The 20,393-nt window shown below is 37.2% G+C and overlaps 1 protein-coding gene across 6 annotated transcripts in view; it reads left to right on the plus strand.

The window, feature by feature from the left end:
- Positions 1–20,393, plus strand: part of SPIN1 (spindlin 1) — a 57,163-nt gene that overhangs the window by 14,792 nt on the left and 21,978 nt on the right. For 3 of the 6 annotated variants that reach the window (XM_021382715.1, XM_021382712.1, XM_021382718.1), the window contains exon 2: positions 18,005–18,210. In XM_021382715.1, the coding sequence (XP_021238390.1) occupies positions 18,159–18,210 (52 nt within the window). In that variant the 5' untranslated portion in view covers positions 18,005–18,158. Of the gene's footprint in view, positions 1–4,598; positions 4,913–16,504; positions 16,584–18,004; positions 18,211–20,393 lie in introns of those variants that run through there. The other 3 variants (XM_021382717.1, XM_021382713.1, XM_021382714.1) reach the window with 2 other exon arrangements.

A 20,393-nucleotide genomic window follows, 5' to 3' on the forward strand; every position in this document is an offset into this window, starting at 1 on the left:
ATGTTGGTGAATTTTTTTTCTGAGAGTGGTGAGGTGCTGGAACAGGATGTCCAGAGAGGTTGCGGCTGCCCCATCCTTGGAGGTGTTTAAGGCCAGGCTGGATGGGGGCCTGGGCAGCCTGATCCAGTGCTTGATCCCAGTGGCTGGCAGCTAGGTAATCTTTGAGAGATTTTGAAGATTTTGAGATCCCTTTTAAATGAGGCCCTTCTGTGATTCTCTGTTGTATGTAATTACTTGGCTTATTTTGCTTCATGGTGGTGTTGGCTTGTTATGACATTAAATTCCCTAAACTGATAATCTGCCACTGCATATCTTCAATCAAAGAGTGATTTCTTTCTGAGTTATAAAACAGCTGCAGAAGTTGAATGTGGATTCTTGAAGACTGTCATGTCTGAGGGCAGGAAACAAAATATGTTCTTGATTGTGGAAGTTATTGAATGAAGTTGTTGAAGCCTTAGGAAATAATGTTCCAAATATGTAATCAAAATAATTGCTCTACAAAACTAATGTCAAAAATTCTTAAGATTGCTTAGAAAAATTTTGTTTATTATCAATTCAGTGTCGTGGTGGCTTCTCTTAGTCCAGTACATCGTTGAGAATTCAGGCATTCTGGATTTGTAAGTTCTGAAAAAGCATTGCTCAAGAAAATTCTTTTTACTTATAGTCTACAGAGTACTGATGAAAGTGGTCTGTGAAATTGGCAAGTCTATTTTTTCCTCTTTCTATAAAAATATGATATCAAACTTACATTCCTTCAGTTGCAGCTGTATGTAGCAGCATCTGCTAGCTTGATTTGTTGAGAGCACTGGCGGTTGGACCCTGAAAAATGTTAGTGAAAGATCAAACAGCCTCTTGGATAGATGTGAACTCAAGAGTTTGATTTACATAGGTTGCCACACTTCATTCAGTTTTACCACTCCATTACCTTCTAACAGCCAGGCTGGTATGTTTGCCCTGGTATTGCTCTTCAGAATGTTTGGGGCATCCTCGTGCCTTCATTTCTCAGACAACAGCAATTAAAACTTAGATCATCAGCCTTTGTTGAAAGACTAGCTATGACCTATGAGGAGGCAGTTAAACAGAGAACAGAGAAATACCTCACTTTTCAGGTAGATGTTTCCTTGTCTAATTTCCAGAGATCTGTCTTTGTAACTATTAACCAAGCAATAAATCTTCTTACAAATATATTAAGTGAGCTGCATCTTTAAAAGAATGAGTAAGGCCAAAACACTTGCATTGTAGTACTTAAAGCTGCATTTACCTTAGAATGGTAGCAAACACAATGATGGGCAGTGCTGTATTATGATAAAGTGTCCCAAGCAGTTGTTGGTTTTGTGTGTATGCTGGTTTCAGGGAGGAGAGTGGCTGTCTGTTAGTGATGAGAAGCTAAGAGAATTCAAATTTGCTACAGTGCAGAAGTTTTCAACTTAAGGCAATTGTAGTGACCTGTAACAACTTGTTGCCCTGATGTCGATAGATGTTCTTCCCTATGGTTGAAAGCACAGTAGTTTGAAGTAGGCTGAACAATTATGGACAACTTAAGATTACCTTTGGACTTTGGACTTGAGATTTGCCTTTGAATAAAGTTATACAGGGAAGATTCTCTGGGATTTTAATAAATACTACATCCTTTCAAAATATTTGTGAAAGCATAACCTTCTAGCATTTATTAAATGATCAGTCACTGGAATTGGAACATACACACAAGGTTCAGTCAGCAAGTAGTTTCGAGTTGCTGTTTAGAGTAACTGGGAATGGTCTAAGAACCCTACTGTGCTTCAGAGTCCTGGCATGTTTTGTAAAGCCACAGGAAGAATTGTAGCAATGGCACAAGCAGAAAAGTCATACCTTAATATTACTGAGAGATATACTAATATTAGGGAGGGATTCATTTTACTGTTTTTAAAGCAAGGTGGCTAAACCGGCTGTTTTTGGAGTAGAATAGAAGAATGCTGAAATTGTGCTGTTAAATTTCTGTCTCATAAGTCTGCTTTTGTTAGGTAAACATATTGTTCCAGAACAACACAAGTTTTTCCTAGTCAAACTGCTTGAGGGAAGAGTAAAGTACAGCTCTGAAAGAACTCTTTGAGAATGCTGTTCTACACTTGTGTCTTCAGAGTTCTAGTATTGAAAGTATGCACAGTATTGCAGTAATTAGCAATATAATTTTTGGAAAATTGGTTTAGTTGTGCCAAAGAATGCATATAAATAAGTATTATGGTTTTTCTTCCTACCTGTTGAGAGGGAAATAGATTAGTAGTTAGTTTTTTTTAATTTAAAAATCTGTACATGAATTAATGTGGAAATTAAAAGTTTATGTTAATGAATAATTTTTTAAAGTGTGCTATTGCAAGCTCATTTGACTTTAGCCTACTCTCTTTCTTTTTTTAGCTTGATTCCTGTCCAGTGGAACAATCAGGATGTGTTTTTAATACCAAACTTTGGATACATTTTTTTTTGATTTTTGTGTTCTGTTTTGGTTTGTGTTATTTGGATTAGTTTGGGAAACAAAGAACTCTTCAAAGAACAACCATATGGCAAGATGTAAATATGGCAGTATTTAGTCCGTTAGCTAGATATTATTACATGTAGTTGTGATGTTACTGATGTGGGAGACAGGTCAAATAAGCAACTGTAACATTTAAATCAGCTGGCTTTATTGTTGGTAAACTCTAAAAGCAGACTAAATCTGTGAAGTTTTTTCCAATACCTTCTCTTGGAGAAAACTTTCTTTTGTTCCCTAGGTATTATTTACATATTCTTGAAGTGTAGTCCTTTCTCCTGATACCTGGAGGGAATTTCAGAAGGATAATTTTACTTAATTCAACCAAACTTCAAACCTATAATTTAAACAAGATTGTTGGGGTTTTCTTTCTTATTATTTTTTTGAGTGTGGCATACGTGTGTCATTTCCCATTTCCAACCCCTTTACCTCAGGATTTTAATTCTTTAATAATTTCATTACTTCAGTTTTGTCAAGGCTTTTTTTTTTTTTTTTTTTTTTTAATGTGTGTTGTCTGTCTTTGTTCTGTTTCAAGAAAAATCCTAAGCCTGTGGTTAATTGTAACCATCAGCTGACACATACTGATTGCCTGTCTGGTTTAGTGAACATACAGTGTTATCATCCGTTACTTATAGTCAGCCCACGTGACTTGAGGATTGGCATTTAAATATTATTACCTTTTGGATGTAAAACCCACTGGTGTACCATTCCTTCTGCAGTAGTTTGTAGGCCTTTCTTCCTTCTCCGAAAAACTGCAGGAGAGTAGAGTAACCGGTAATTAACAGGTAATTAAACATAATGCAGAAGGATTTGATCAGGAGTTCCCAAACTGCTTCCAGTTTATCTAAAGCCCAGAAGAGTGGGAGAAGCCTTGATCTCTGAATTGTTGATTCAAACTAAGGTGAATGTGTCTTGCAGATGTGCTTGTCAAAGGAACATCAAAAACTTTGAAAAACTTTAGACAAAGATGAGCTAATTCCTGTGCAGAAGCACCAGTTTGAATAATGCATCCACTCATGGCACTTCTGCTGTCTTTTACGAGAAAGCAGGATGAAAAACAGATCAAGTGTGTTTCTTACAATGAAAGCAAAGCTAGTCATCCCATTTTTATCCTTTGTCCATATTTTTAAAGTCCACAAAAAGGAAAAACTAGCTGGCCTCTGGTTAGCTTATTGTTTAGAGGGATGAGATGCAGGGGAGACAGAGATATATCAGGTCTTGTATATCTGTACTTCCATTGCAATTGCGAAATTCTGGTGTACATGAGTGTATACATATCTGTGTGTGACAGAGTCTGCATGCTATGCAAGTTCCCAGAGTTCAGAGAAATTCTTTAATTTGCTGTGTATACTCAAGATAAAGTTGTCTACTAACTTTTTTTTTGTATTACTTTGCCTTTAGCGGTTGTTATTCTTACTATTTGAGTAAGCATGTAGCTTGAAAAAAGCTACACTAGAATATTTTATGGACACTTTGTTGCTCATAGATTTTACAGGAGGTTTCTACAAATCTCTGCCAAAGGATTATTCTTTCTCCTGTCAGTAAAGTGTTCTTCTCCGAACAGTTTCAACAACAGTGTCAGCCACTAGAGGGTTTGCTACTTAGCCACATTTCACAGCTGCCTGTTTGAGGATTGAAAGTAGTTTTTCCAATCAAATAATATTATTAAAAGCATGTGAAGGCAAAAGAGAAAGTTTGTTGCTGAAATTAGTTGGGTTGATTTTCTTTTTTGACTGTGTTCATGCAGATATCAAAGTATACTTAAAACACTTTGTGGTGATTTTTCAGGTGTTTATGTGTGTGTTTATACCAGATTGCCAGGCTGTAAGTTTGTCATAACCCCATATTTATTTACTAGTTGTATTTTTATAAACTGTATTTTTGCTCTGCAAGGATCTGTCACAACGGCTAGTCTGTTTTGTGAATTTTGGAAAGAAAGACTGTAATCTAATACAAGTATTTTTCTTAAATATACTGGAGCCTAGTGAGGAGATTGTATTGAAACAGGTGGTAGGCTATTGCTATTTACATCAGTGCATATCTATCTGTAAGTCATCAAATGTTCCCTGCATAATCTGCTAACTTGTTTTTGTAGGTGTTTGTTTTGCCAGCGGATGAGATCAGCACAAAGGTCACAGACACCAAGTTAAAGAAATACATTTATCTTTTAAGTTTAAAGCAGTGAAGTAATAAGTGAAACGATACAGCAAGAATAATGCAGAACAAGGCAGAGCACCTAACCGTTACTGCTTGAGGATAGCAATAGTGATTAAGAAACATGCATCACCAGTTTCCCTAATACTTTACCATCATCGAGATCCGCAGTTGATGGGGAACCCTGGTTGCAGCGAGGATTTGCAGAGCCTTTCCTGGCAACTGGGAGGTCCTACACAGTGCGTCCACTTGTAGGTAAGGTCTCCAGCTTCGCTGCAAGAGCATACAGCTTTCATATTGTTGAATAAACAAGTCCACAGTTAGGTGGAAACATCTGGTTTTGTTCTCCCTTTGGATTCCACCTCAAGCCTGGCCAGGACTCAAGGAGGAACGAAGTAAGTTTGTGTACTAGTAGGCCTTGACACTATGCTTCTAAACAAGGAAAGGTTAATACATTATCATAACACTTTATCTAAGCTACATCTCTTGCTAATGATGTGTTCTGTCCAAGATACATATTTTGCAAATGATCCTATACTGATGATATGTAATGCTGGGTTGTGAGATTGATCTAGAGATCAACTTTGGTTTGAGGCCTACTGTTCAATCCTTAGTACTTCAGCGTTCCACAGAAAATCCAAATATGTAATAGTTCAGATTCTTTAAAATGTCTGTTTAATATAACAATAAAGCCTTTACTTAAAAGTAACCAGCATGGATGGGGTGTAATGGTAAAACTTGGGAAACTTTTTTTGGTGGATGGTAGGTGCTGCTACTAGCTGCAGTGAGGAAATTTTTCATACTGTTAGCTGGAAGGAAATCTTACTCAGTAGCCCTGTACCCTGTGAATTAAGCAGCAATGCAGCTCTTACCGTGATTTGAAAAATAATAAGGTTTATTTCATCAATCACTTAGTCTTCTTTAAATGAAAAACTCTGGCTTGCTTTAACCTGCTTATGGAATATCTAAGTATAAAAAATGAATTACAGATGTGCACTAAGAGGTAATATTTATTAGCAAGGTTAGTTTCTTCCAGCTGAAGATGGTTCTTGTAGGTATAAAATGTGAAATAGTCTCCTGGGGAGTTCTAGTAAACAGTGCTTATCATGTGCTTGGATAAGTTTTCATTCAAGTTCAGTTAGTGATTTGAAAGGTAAAATGAGAGTATGCTTACATAATCTGAGAAGAATTTTAGGCAGCGTAGTTCCTTAAAAACAGGGATGGAAGATATATAGGAATAGTAAACAGAAAATGCAAAATATGGTCTAATGTCTGGTAAGTAAACAGATCAGAGGAGGTGACAATTTTGGGAAGTATTTAAGGCCTACTTCTCTAAGATGCTATTTCGTTATACATGTTGCAGAGAGGAGGGGGAAGCACTTGCCTGTCTGTGCAGCCTTCTGCATACACAGTAGTTGAGGAGCAGTTGGAGCAACTAGATGGATAATATAGACATCTTTAGGAAAACTTTCTTTATTTTTACATGATATCATTACCATTATTTTCAGAAACTTTAGTAGAAGAAAATACTAATAACTCAAATACAGCTCAAGAGATTAGTTATTGAAGATGTCCTTCTACTGTTTTCAAAAAACAAAACATTAAGTTTGAAAAATGCTTTTCTTAAGCTGTATGAAGAGAATTTAACACTGATAAATTTGTCTTGATTAGAAGGTCGCAATTATCGTATTCTGTCAGGACTGGACTTCCTACATGTTAGTAGAATTAATCATTAAGGCTTCTAATGGAAGAAATAAAACTCCCAAACTTATTAGTTAAGTCATAATTCCTGGTATTCCAGGAAATTAAAGGAATAGGAGAGAGACTTTATCTAATCTTAGTGGGTTTTTTTGTTTTGTTTTTTTTAATGTTACTACAGAAGAAACATTTGCTCCGACTCTACTGGAGGCAAAAAAAATTCCTTAAGTACTTACTTAATACTTCTTGCAGAAATAAAATTATATTAAATTGCAGTTTACGTTTTATACCACATTAGCAGTGGTCCTGAGCATAATAATTTTAGGTCATTGGACAGGGACAGTTGCCTCCCTCTCTGCTGGCCACCCCTCTTCTGATGCAGCCCAGGATACTGTTGGCCTTCCTGGCTGCAAGCAGACACTGCTGGCTCACGTTAAGACTTTCATCGCCCAGAACTCTTAAGTCCTTCTCAGCAGAGCTGTTCTCAAGACTGAGAGTTCTCCCAGTCTCTGTACATATGTGGTATCGCCCCTCTCCAAGGTGGTAACAGGAATGGATTTTCTGAATGTCTGCTATTGGGAGTCTTAATTAGTTCACCTGTTTTTAATTATAAAATAACTTTTAGCTCTTCCACTCATTGGCGTTCTTACTCATTCTGTGTACCTAAAGACTGTCACTAGCTTATTGTTTGCAAACTATCTGCCATATAGGATAATCAAATTTTAACTTTATCTGTTTTATTAAAGGCTTTCATGGTTGTAGAGCTGTTCCACCTTTTAAACCTGTGAGATGATGATGTCAACTAAGTTAGTAGTATAGTTCTTATAAACAGTTATGCATGCATGAATGCATGTGCTTAAAATACATTGACCAGTGCTTGTTTTCACTAGCTGTCTTCCTAAGTGCTGTGAGGAAAATGAAAGTTTTTTAGTTAATATTCATTCATCAGGGGAAAAAGGCTGTTGTGGTTAGGGCTAATGAAGTGTTACTTGACAGAATTTTACCTCTTAGCAATGTTGCTTTTAGTCCATTTTCAAGAATTTGGTAAAATTATTCGAACTCTAGAGATGAAAAATGCTTCCAAATCCTTTTCTTTTGTTTCTAAAATAATGACTAGTGGCTTAAGATGAAAACTGTGAGCCACTGAATTTTATGCATTGTAATGGAACATTTGTTGGGATTACTTAATGTTTTTTCTTCCAAATAATATTTTGAAAACATTCTCTTAGATATATGAAACTGCATTTATATGGCCTGCATTGTGCTGTAGCATGGCTTAAATCTGTTAAATACTTAACTGAAAGTGATTTGTAACTCGACTCGTCAAACATTAGGTTAAGTTTTTTGGACAAATATGGTTCCTTAATTAACAGTCAGTACTAAACTGCAGTGTGTTGATTAAGAGCTGCCCAAATGCTACAGAGTGTATTCATTCACCTTTAAGTTTTCATTAAAGTAGTAGCTGATTAATGGAATTTTGCTGTTTATGACTGTTTATGAATGTGGATAACCTTGTGAGTTATAAACGTTACTTGATTGGTTGGAAGGTGGGAGAAGACTACCCTGGGATGCATCGGGTCCAGCACTGCCACCTGGCAAGGAACAAGGTCCTGCTCTGCTCTGTGCTGTGTGGCCTCACCTAGGGTGCTGGGTTCAGGGGGTGGTGTCACAATATGAGAAGGAGGTTGAAACTATTGGAGAAAGGAACAAAGATGGCATAGGATCTGGAGAAGAAGAGGTATGAGAAGCAGCTGAGGTCTTTTGGTTTGTTCAGAATAGAGAAGATGAGGCTGAGGGGAGGCCTCACAGCAACCTGCAGCTTCCTGTAGAATACTTGCTAGAGGTGTCTTGGAAATTAAACTTACATTAAAGGTATGGCATTGTTCACACATCAAGGAAAGGTATGAAAACAGAGTGCAGCTGGTATGCAAGGAAGCCATTCTTTGCAGAAGTTCCCTAGGCAGCCTTCGTTGTTGGCAGCATCATAGAGCTTGATGTGCTTGCTGACTGTAAGAGAAACAGCACAGAGGGTGGAGTGAAGATATTGCTGCCAGGCTCTGTGATATCACCTTGCCACTCTGCACCAATAGATTATTATTTTTTGACAGAAAAATAGTTAGGTTCCTTTGGGTGAACTTTCTTCACTGTAATCTCATTGTAATACCAAAACACACCTACATCCCAAAAGCTACCTGTTGCCATGATATGGCCACTTCTCATTTAAGTTGCGTCCTGAGTTCTTCTAATCTATACCTTTAAAAGTGGAGCAAGAAAATTTTGCACCAGTCATAACAGAGGTGTGTATCACTAGAATCACTCAAGCTCCACCTGAAAAATAAGAAATTGTATAAAAGTTGCTTGAGAGAATGGATGTCAGGGAAAATACCATTGGATGTCAGGCACAGTCCACCTCTGACTTGTGAGATCAGTTGACAGGCTGAGCGTCTCTTTCACTCCCATAGGGACACCTTGGGTTAAGATTCAAACACATGGTTATATTGAGTGTTTCCCCAGAAAACTTGGAAATCTCTGTTATTGTTCTATAACTTCATGCGTTTGTGTCCAGGGTGTATTTTTCTCATTCTTCGTCTTTGCATGTGCTTTGCAGACAGTGAATTTATCACTGGCAATCCAACAAATCTGTAGTTTACTTAAGCAACAGATAGACACTATTCATCAGTCTAGCCATGAGAGTTCTTACTGAGTGCGACCAGATTCCTTAAGTATGGCTGTGGGAGTTCACTGAGTGCTACTAGTCTGGAAGTGTATTGTGTTGGTAGTACACTTGTAATTGTGGTAGTTCAATATATTGAATATGACCAGACTATTAACCCTGAATTGGGCATCATTCAGAATGAAAGCCCAGAATCCCCAGCCCCTCTTCTATCTGAGGACAAGCTGGGATGCAAAGGTGTTTATTTTCTGCCAGATTACCTTGTCCTTTAACTCACTGGGGAACAGAGGGATGGGGGCTGATCTCTGCTCTCTGGTGACAGGGACATGGAATGGCATGAAGCTGTACCACAGGAGGGTCAGGGTGGACATTAGGAAAAGGTTCTTCACCAGAGGGCACTGGGCATGGAACAGGCTCCCCGAGGTCGTAGCCCCAAGCTGCCAGAGTTCAAGGAGCATTTGGACAGCACCCAAACAGTAGAGTTTGAATTTTGTGTGTTCCTGTGTGGAGCCGGGAGTTGGAGTCAGTGATCCTTGTGTGTCCCTTCCAACTGAGGATGTTCCATGAGGCTGGAGTGGTGTAAATGTAATGGGTGAAAGACTATCCTTTATGTATTTGTTTGATTCTTATGTAATAGTAATACGTTTTAGCAAGTAACAAGGATCCTATTATTGGAAGGAAAAAGGTTGTAATCATATAGCTAAATACAGTAACAATTATTTTTTTGCCAGAAGCTTCTGTAGAATAAAACTCTTGCTTTATAAATTGTTGAGCAATGTTTGAATGCAAAAAAAAAAAAAAAAGTTTGGTTCAAGGTTTGTTTTTTGAATTGCGCTTTTCCTAATTTTTTTTAATTACGGCTGAAATATTTCTTATTGTTTTCAGTATGCACTGTATTGTATGCTGCATCCTCTCTGTGTATTCAGATTGAATAATTTTTGTGCAGTTTTTTCACTACTGTGAAATGTGAGAATAAGTGAAATGTAAACATCAGTTTTGTTATTATATTGGAGTTTCAGCAGCTCTGAGAGTTTATATCATGTTTCTGTAATAACTTGATCTATATTTTCTGAAGCAAGTTTCTTTTCAGATTTCTTACGCCAAAACCATCTTGGAGTTCTAGATCCCAATTTCACTTCAGTTTAATAGATCTTTTAAGAAAACGTGCTTGGAATTAACTTCCTGAAACTGATCTCTGTTGAAACACAAGTCTTATGAGGAGTGGCTAAGGGAACTAGGATTGTTTAGTCGAGACCTTACTGCCCTCTACAACTGTTTGAAAAGAGGCAGTGGCGAGGTGGGAGTTGGCCTCTTCTCCAGGTTCAGCCTGGGTATTAGGAAAGTGAACTTCTCAGAGTGGTCAGGTGCTGGAATGAGCTGCCCAGGGAGGTGGTGGAATCACCATCCCTGGAGGTGTTCAGGAAATGTGTAGGTGTGGTACTAAGGAATGGGCAACACTGATGGTAGGTGGATAGTTGGGCAAGATGATTTTGGTGGTCTTTTCCAACCTTGCTGATTCCATGATTCTATGATTATGGTAAAATATTTATCCAATTGCTAAAATGTTTTTAAAAGCGTTTATAAATAAAAACTATACTTTGCTGTCTCTTGCATTCTGCATTGTCCTCGCGGAGTTAAAGTACAGAACTTTGCTGAAAGGTAAAAACACTTGTATTTAGTTCCAGAATAATTACACATTTTTTTTCTCTGTTGATAGTAGAGTGTATTTTATTATGTTAGCTTTTAAGAAAGTCGTCTTTGTACAGTACACTGCTTTCTTGAAGCATCTTCTTTTCTAAAGCAAAAAAAAAAAAAAAGTTTCTTTCCCTTTGTACAGAAAGTATATTATTTACAGCCCCTTCTTAACAGAAGCCTTTCCTGTTGGCAAGAAGTGGTTGCTTACGTTTCAGATTCTTTCAATCTTCTGTTGAATCATCTGCAGATACATCAGTATAGCATTGTAGACAGAAAATTTATTTTTTAAATGTGTGCTTTGTTTTTGTATACGTGAATGCACAGGTGTATGCCAGTGTTATTAGTTTCTGTACAATTCTAGACAAATAACAATGCACCTATGAGTTTAGGAAAAACTGTAGAGGCTGCTATCGGAAAGTAATACTTGATTTAGTCGTCAGCTGATAAAAAATCCATGATTGAAATGTATTGCTCTTCATGACTGTCCGATTTTCAAATAACCTTTGTGATCACTGGGTTTATGTACTGTTATCTTTCTTGTTAGGTGTTATCAATCCTCGAAAATTCTGTGTATAGGAGTAAAATTCCTAACAAGAGAGGGGCTGATGAGCCTTCAGATTACTTCAGCAAAGGCTTAGAATTTGAATGGCTAAATTCTCACAACACAGGAAAATAGGATTTTGTTGTTATTTTTGTGTTTTTGAAAATAACATAAACTAAAAGTAGGCGTGTGTTTTTATTCCCCCAGTTATGTAGGGGATATTTTAACATTAGTACCCTCTTTTGGAGAGGGAAGATTGCATGGAATTATCATTTCTGTTCCTATGCTAAAATTCAAGTCTAAATAAGATACCTGCTTCATCCAACTAGTTAACACTGAAGTCATGATTACTTCACATGCATATACTAACATCTCAGAGCTCAGTTACAGAGACTGAAGTGTTATGGAACCAAGAAATTCCTTCAGCCAACAAACTTCATTTCAGAGTGACTCCTTGCCCTAAGCAGTCTCCTGACACGTTGCTGGCCATTGCTGAGCAGGCTATCAGTGCAAACCGATGGAGAGTAGCAAGCAAGAGGAATGTTTTCGGTACCGCACTGAAATGTTAAGAGTGCATTAGGTGGTGCCAGAAGGCCTTCTCCCTCACAGCTGTTAATACTGGAGCAGACTTTGGAAGGCAGAAGACTTTAGTTGTTATGAGAGATGCATATTCTGAATCTACAGTTGTGTATCTTGAGTTACAGAAAGATCATGCGATATTGCACTGTCTCTTTCTAAGCATTTCCCCCTTGACTGAATCACTGCCTCAGCAAATTTTGCTGTTTCCTTCTGTGTTAATGGTGATTAAAGGTTACATACGCTGTTCAGGGCTGAAGTCTTCAAGGTTGCATTTATTAGTATTAATTATCACTGCTGTGTTTTGTGCTGCCTAGTACTCCATTTCCATGGTGGTAGTATGGTCTTGCTTTCACAAGAATGCAATAAACATTTTTTGTGCTGTGTATTGCAGTGAAGTGCGTATCATTTGGTGGAAAAGCTAACATGAACATTAACTGAAAGTTAAGCTAGAAAATTGTTTTAAGTGGTTATATTTATTTTTACAGAGCTGAAAGCTCACATAAAATGTTTTCATTTTTATAGGTAATTAAGTATTTGTAGAGAACTGTTAAGTGCTTCACAAGGAAGGCTGCATGTCTAAATGCATCCTGCTTTTTCTCCTTTTACCTTTTTGCTGGAAAAGTACTTCTTTTAATGTAACACATCTTTAGACGTGATTTATCTTCTTCCCCACTCTGATAGGATGATTTTACTGTTCTCATTAAAACTGTATGACTGATAGTTTGTAGGGCTTGCTGATTTTAATCTTAACGCTTAACGTTTATTGCGTGAAACATACTGCAATAATTAAAACAATATCAGACAACATATTTATCTAACTTCCATATTATTTTTTATAAGTATGCTCAGATCTAGGAAAGTCAGGAGTGGATGGGGTCGAAGGGAAGTAAAAAATCAGTTGCAGTTGATTACAAGTCAGAATGCCTTTTTTTTTTTTTAATAAATTCTGCAGCTGAATTGTTGGTGACCTTTGCTGTCAAGTGTGAAGTAAATCAGTACGAAGTAGGTAGTCTGTTCTGAAAGTTACCAGCAATCTGTAAAAGGCTAGTATAGTTTGTTTTAAATGTGGAAGTTTGCATTCAAAAAAGCTATTTGTCTTTCCTTTGCTATGTGACTGTAGTAAAGGGCTTTGCATTTCACGAGGTTTTTCTTTTCCTTGATTTTCCATATTAATGGCCTAAAATATTTAGGTGATGGTACTAGTTATGTTTTTTTTAAGAATCCAAAAATGTGTTGTGTTTTTTTAAAATCAGGTGAGAATCCGAAGTTTCATATGCTTTAGAAATCAAGATGTTCTCAAAGTGCATCAGTTGGTCTTCAGAAAACCTGATTTTATCCCTCCTGTGGTGAAGACATTGAAACTGAAATGTGAATTGAATTCAGAATAATAGCTCTAGAAAAACTTGTTTCAGTGCTTTTCAGCAAAAACCTTACATAAGTCTTTGAATTAGTGAAAGTTACTCCATTTTTAGAAAACCTGTTTGTACTACTGAATCAGCTCTTCAGTAGTCTTGAGCCTTTGGTTTAAGGGAGTAGGAAACAATGCTAGCAAATGAATTTTGACTTTAAGAGGGTTAGGAATTACTTTTCTTTTTAAAAGGAAATTAATATGTATAGCATAATAGTGACTGGGGCCATGTCTTGTCATTAAAATGCCAAAGGTTTTATGGTGCTTTAGTTACCTTTGAAAATATAGCCTCTTAACAACTGCTTAAATTAAAATATGTCGTACATCATATTTTTGCCATAGACTAGGAATCTGGGGGAAAAATAAACACAACATGTAATACTTTTTAGTAGGAAGTATAATAGTAGATTGAAGTTGATTCTGTATGAACTGTAGGGAAAAAGGTACGTTTATCTTAAAGCGTACACACAGTGGCTGTGAGATTCAATATGGTAATATATCTGAGCATGTCTGTGAATTCAGAATTTGTCTTCACGATCAGGAATGCTGCTGTTCTAAAATATTTTAATCTCTAATACAATGGTTTTTTAGCTTGGTAAGGAAAAATGATGTTCATGCTGCATTCTAGAAAAGTGGTTAAAAAAATTCCTTCATATTCTTTGGCATTGTTGTGTATACAGTGGTAGATTGCAGAAGAGATGAAACATGGAAAAAATTACACGGTCCTTTAAAGAATTTTGAGTTTTAACTTCAAAAATTTGTAAAAGTTCCTGACTGAAAGTCCACCGTAGTTTTTCCAAATGCAGGTCTTTCCAAAAACTGCAAGTTGACAAATACTTGCTTAAACTAAGAACACCAAAAATTAGTATGTAATTTTGTCTCCCTATTGCTCTTTATTCCAAGGAGTATGTCTCTGTATTGTTCTTATATACCTAGAATTTAAGGAATGTAAGTCATGGAAGAACTGGCAAATGCTGTTAGATGTAAGCAGATCTTTCCACATGATGCTTGTATCATACCTCAAGACATGTATATTCTATTGTTTTTCAGTAAGACACAAACAAGATACACATTGTCTCTTAGCTAGGACACGGGTTTAAGTGTATTCTTCTGTTTTTAGCCTGTGTGTCAAAATTGACAGCAGGTTCCAGTATCTAATGGGGACCTACAGGGACAGACTCTTGAGCAGGGTCTGTAGTGACAGAACAAGAGGAAATGGTTTCAAGCTCAAAGAGTGTAGATTTAGGTTAGATACAAGGAAAAAGTCTTTCACAGTGAGGGTGGTGAGGCACTGAAACAGGTTGCCGAGCAATGTGATTGATGCCTATCTCTAGAGACTTACTAGGTGAGGCTGTACAAGGCCCTGGGCAGCCTGATCTATCTGTGGTCTCCCTGTTCAGTGCCGGGGAGTTGGACTAGATGGCCTACAGAGGTTCATTCCAAATCTAAGGATTCTGTGGTGGTCTATCCTATTATGTTGATCTATCTGTGCTGTTTTTAAGTGTTATCCGGGTGCGTCCTAAATACCAGCACAAGGAATCAGTCACCTCTTTAGGAACCCTGTTCCAGTGTTTGACCACCCTCACATTGCATAGAAAAAAATATTTAAAACCCAAAGTTTTTCCTGATGTCCAGTCTGAACTTGGCATGGCTTTGTACCATTACCACATCATGCCACTGATCGCAGGGGAGAAGAGATTATCACCTCCCTCTAGTCTTCCCTTCCTCAGGGAGTTGCAGAAAGCAAGGAGGATGCCTCTGAGCCTCCCCTTTCCAGACTGGTTAACCCAAGTGTCCTCAGTGTATCCCCATAGGATGTATCTTCCAGCCCTTTTATCGGCTTTGTTGCCCTCCTCTGGAAACTTACAAGTACTTGATCATCCTTTTTATTTTGTGGAGCCCAGAACTACACACGGTATTCAAGGTGAGGCTGCACCAATGGTAATTGTAGTGGAAGACTCACCTCTTTTGACTTCTGGCTGTGCTGTGTTTAATGTATATCAAAATGTCATTTTCCCCTTGGCTGCCTGGGCACACTACTGGCTCATGGTGAGCCTGCTTGTCACCAGCACCCACAGGTCCCTTTCTGCTGAGCTGCTCTTCCTGCCGCTCGTCCCTCAGTCTGTTTCTGTCTCTGGCATTACTCCATTCCAGGTGCAGAACTCAGCTTTTTACTGTGTTGAACTTCATTTTTTTGCTGATTGACCACTATTCCCATCTACTTAGATCCCTCTTCAGGGCCTCTTGTTACTCCAGGCAACACTGCCTCCCAGTTTAGTGTTGTCAGACAATTTTTCATGAGGCTGCCTTCAACTTTTATACCTGCATAACTGATGGATGTGTTGAAAATGGCTACAAAATTGTACACTGCGGAACACTGCTACTGTCTGTTTGTCAGCCACGTCTAGCCCCATTAACTGCAAGCTGTGTAGCCAGTTCATCACAGTTGTACAATTTGTCTAAGAGGATACTGTGGGTAACAGTGTTGAAAGCCTTGATAAAACCAAGGAAACCTACACCCACCACCTGCCCTTCGTCTATTAATTGGTTGATCTTATTGTTGTGGTTTATCTCAGCAGACAGCTAAGCACCCTCTCAGCTGTTCACTCAGTCCAGTGGGATGGTTGAGAGAACCAGGGGAGTGGTGGGGAAGTAGGACTCATAGGTTGATATCAAACTATTTACTAAGAAAAGGAAAAGAGAAATAATAGCAATGATAATATATGTGTATGCAGAAATAATATATATACAAGTAATATTTGTATATATTTACAAAACAGATGATGCACAGTACACCTGCTCACCACCTGCCCAGCAAGTACTCAAGGAGCAGCTGCCCCTCCTCATCAACACCCCCCCAGTTTTATAGTTTTTTCACATGATGCCACACGGTATGGAATATCTCTTTGGCCAGTTTAGGTCAGCTGTCCTGGTTCTGTCTCCTCCCACACTGACAGGACAGTACAAGAAGATGAAATGTTCTTGCCTCTGTGCAGCATTACTCAGTAACAATTAAAACATTGTAAAATATCCATGTGTTATCAGCATTGTTTTTCTTCTAAAGCCAAAACATAGCATTATACCAGATGCTGTGAATAAAATCAACTCTGTCATAGTTGAAACTAGAATGGTTATCAAATTAGTGAGACAGGCTTTTCCTTTCAGGAACCAATGATGACTGCGCGTGGTGGTTGCTGTGTCCTTTAAGTGCGTTTTTTTCAGGCAGTGAATTTGTACTAACAGGTCTGTAATTTCTAGGTTTTTCTCTTGTGCCCTTCTTCAAAATTGGGATAATGTTACCTTGTTGACATGCAGTTCTTCAAAATTCCAGGTAATCAAGAGGTTCCTTTAATTTAAATCCTAAATAGAACTTCCAAAAGTCCTCAGTTACCTCCTTGATCATCTAGATGAATATGATGACTAAATAGTTCAGGAATTAGATGAGTTTAGAGGTAGATAATCACCAAGAACTTCTGCAGGTCTTCTACAAACCAGTGACTCATTCAGCTAGTTGATGACTTGAGTCTAGCAGTGGAGTTCATGTTTTTGGTATCTTAGTGTTTCCTTTTTTGTTCTACAGATTTCTTTTTCAAACTCAATGTAGAGAAGTTACTCTGCTGTGTGGGTCTTGTAGGAATGGAATGTTGTTTCTCCATTTGAACGAAGTATTTTATTCCGTGGTCTCTGCTGCCATCTAGCGTCCTTTATCAGTACTAATAGTTCTTTTCGACGGTCTTTTTATTTCATCGGGGGTCTCTGATAGTCTTCATTACTTGTCCTTTAGATGAACTTTCCACATTGGTGCATGCTCAGTAGATAGGTGAAGTAATTTGTAGTCACAGAGATTAGGTAGACGGAGTAATTTATAGGTATGAATACTGTGGCTCTTGTCTGTCCAGCCATCTAGAATACTTCTGAGCCTTGAGTTAAAGACAAAGTTAGACATCCCACTCCTAAACAGTGTGATAATGCCTTTACAAATCAAAAACCCTTGACAAGGATATCAGTAGGCTTATTATGTTTGAAGACTACTAATTTTTGGTGCTGGACAGGCAAGACCTGAGTGATAGAAAATTTAAGGAGGAGAAGTTAAATAGTTAGCAGTGTATGTGTTTAGCTAGCAACAATTTATGTTTTGACAGTATCCATATGTTTAGTTAAGTGTCAGGAAGATTTGTGAACCTGAAGTACTTATCCAATGAGGAACCAGGGGAGGAAAAGGTAAGTGTTGGGTAATAGGTCATAAAAGATGTAACACTGTTTCTGCAGGAGCGCTCCTGCTTGCAGGACATCTGCCATTGCAATTGTGAATAAAATCTGCTTTTATCAGAGATACCATCCTGACAAATTATTTGGATATTTCCAGCAGACTGAAGTGCGTTATTTCCAATAAGTAAAAATAGTAAATGTGAGCTTTACTTCTGGTGAAAATAGTACAATTTATTCTTATGTCGGTCAGTGTTTTTAAGCTAGTAGTCATTCTTCCCTGAGCTAAGCTAAGTTGTTCTAAAGAAGCCTTCCTCCATACGTGTGTGTGCAGTTGACTTTCATCTGATATGGAGCTTTCCCATGGATATGAGAGGAAAAAGTAGTAGTCTTATTGTTTGTTTTGTTGTCTTCTGGTCTACGTGCCCTCTGTTTGCTGAATGTGCTCAGGGACTTCCTTTCAAGAATATTTTGTTTCATTTTAATGCTTATTTTTAGTTAAGTCTCAAATGAAACTACTTACTCTTTGCCTACTTCGTTTTTCAGAGTGTTTCTTCTACGTTTGAGGAAGAACAAATTCAAGATTGAATAGTGGATTAAGTAGCTGTTTATCTTTGAAGAGTAACATATCCTGAGAACTGGGAAGAACTGGATTTTCACCCTAGTCCAGCAGCTTTGCTGCTCACTTAAACACAGATGAATGAAGACCCCATTTGGAAAATCACCAGGTCAGCGATCCAGAGCTGATGCAGGTAAGCCTGCTTTTCAGGCTTGTGGATTTTGTTTGCTTGCTTGCTTTCAGTAGGTAAAAAGCATTCTTGCTTTTATAGATAGTTTTTATGTATTAATCTTTATACAGGTGTTATTACTTGTGTCTTAAGAGTGTTTACTCATGTTACAGAAGCTGACAAAAGACTTAAGCAAATTTAATTTAACCATGCAGACCTGCATATAAGAAGTGCTTAATAGTCTGTAATGTAAAAATATTAATGGAACTGTAAGTTAAACACAATTTTAAGGAGGAAAAAAATGAGTTTGTTGTAGACCTACACTGACATTTTCACAGAAGACTTTTTCTTTTGTTTATCCCAGAATTGCTGAAACAAATAGAAATGTATTCCCCATGTATTTATAAGTTGCTATAAAACTTCATCAAAAATTGTAGAAGAGCATCTGTTAAGCACTACAAAAAGGTTTGTTTAGATCTGCAGACTATTGGTACTATGTGTTTTATCTAAATTGAAGATAAGTCAAAAGTACTTTAAAATCACATAAATGCAGAATGTAAGTAAGCATGCTTTATGACCAGTTAGGCTTGTTTAAAGTTTTACAGTTTAATAGACTAACAAATCTCAGTCAGTCCAGTGTACTCTGTAGTAAGGATTATCAGCAGTGTTGCAAATAAAAGCATGAAGTGACTAAGAATTTTTCTGTGTTTTTCTGCATGGCCCTTTAGAATCTAAGCAAGTTCAGTCTTTGTTTCAGTTACTATTTAAGTAATGTAAATCATTCTATATAATTAGTCATTTTTCTGCTGTGAAATTACTTAATGTTTTTCAGGGAGAAATAAAAATGCCATTTTTATTGTGTAGTGAAATGAAACTCATTACTGACCAACACAGTAAAAAGCTTTGTAGATGCATGATGTAACGCCTTACCTGAAATCAGTTGCTTTTCTAAAAATGTCAGTAAACCAAATGAATTTAATGCAAAATTGGGAAAGGCCAGTCATCTTTAAAAATATCAAAGTCAATTCTGCTGCTTTCAAATACTTGTCCAGTTCATTCAGAACTGAAGCACCTCATGAAGGAAAATTTCTCTGAGACCTTTCAGTAACTTATTGTTTTTATGAGTGATTAGCTTCCACTAATGTTAATTTGCTGTCTGTTGTTTGAAACATCTACTGATTTCAGATGTGACTTCTGCAAATATTTTTAATAAATGGTGTGAAAGGAATAATCCTTTCCAAAGGAATGATCCATTGCAAAGACTTAGGCAGTAGCTTCAGTGAGTTTTTATACAGCCAGCAGAGAAGCGATCTTTCTTCTTGCCACTGGCAGAATTCCTGTGAGACGAGAATTGTATTTGTGACAGAATAGAAAGGAAAACAGATTGTGACTTGGTATTTAATTTCAGTGTTGTTGACTTCTAAACGTTAATTAATTAATTAAACACTGCACCAAGTTCAAAGAATTCCGAGTCTGATTTTTTAAGGAAATTGTTAGAAGAATTTTTGTCTAATAACTTAATTGTGATATACATTTAACAACAAAATTGCAGCACAGGTTTGAGGTACCATAAATGAAAATTTATTAAAAGGGTGATGATGTGTCTAAACTCCTTATTAACTCCTTATATTAAAAAAAAACTTTGAAATTTTACTTCAATGTTCCATTGAAAATATTGCTTTCTACTTGTTCTTCCAACTGTTTACGAATTCTTTTTTATTTTCGAACATATTTTGCACTTTCCATTAATATCCCATTGTAGTTTATCCATCACAAAATCATTTCTTCAGATACTCCATTTTCTTTTTAGTATCCCTGTACAGCTTTTTCACAGTGAAGTTTTCTGATCTTAACTGAAAAGTCCTTAAATCTATATTAATTTCATGAACTTAGTATCACTGTCATTTAAATACAACACATAAGTTACATATGTTTCGTTGTCATCAACTCTTGCATAGCTGCTTGCCTAGGCTGGGATGTTGCCAGCTTTCTCTAGCTTTTCTTTTCTTGAGGTAGACAGCTGCTGACTTTCTTCTGTTTTCATTGTATTTGATGGCTTCTTGCTTTGTAGGAAGAAAAATATGAGGGTGAAATTGTCTGCTGTTTACTTCCTTATTAAGGATAGGTAGGACAGTGGGCACTTGTCATTAGAAGGACTGCATAGCCAACTCGCAATGAAGGCTGGGTAAGAGATTTTGTTTAAAGAC

This window comes from Numida meleagris, unplaced genomic scaffold, assembly GCF_002078875.1.
Source record: "Numida meleagris isolate 19003 breed g44 Domestic line unplaced genomic scaffold, NumMel1.0 unplaced_Scaffold276, whole genome shotgun sequence".
NCBI lineage: Eukaryota > Metazoa > Chordata > Aves > Galliformes > Numididae > Numida > Numida meleagris.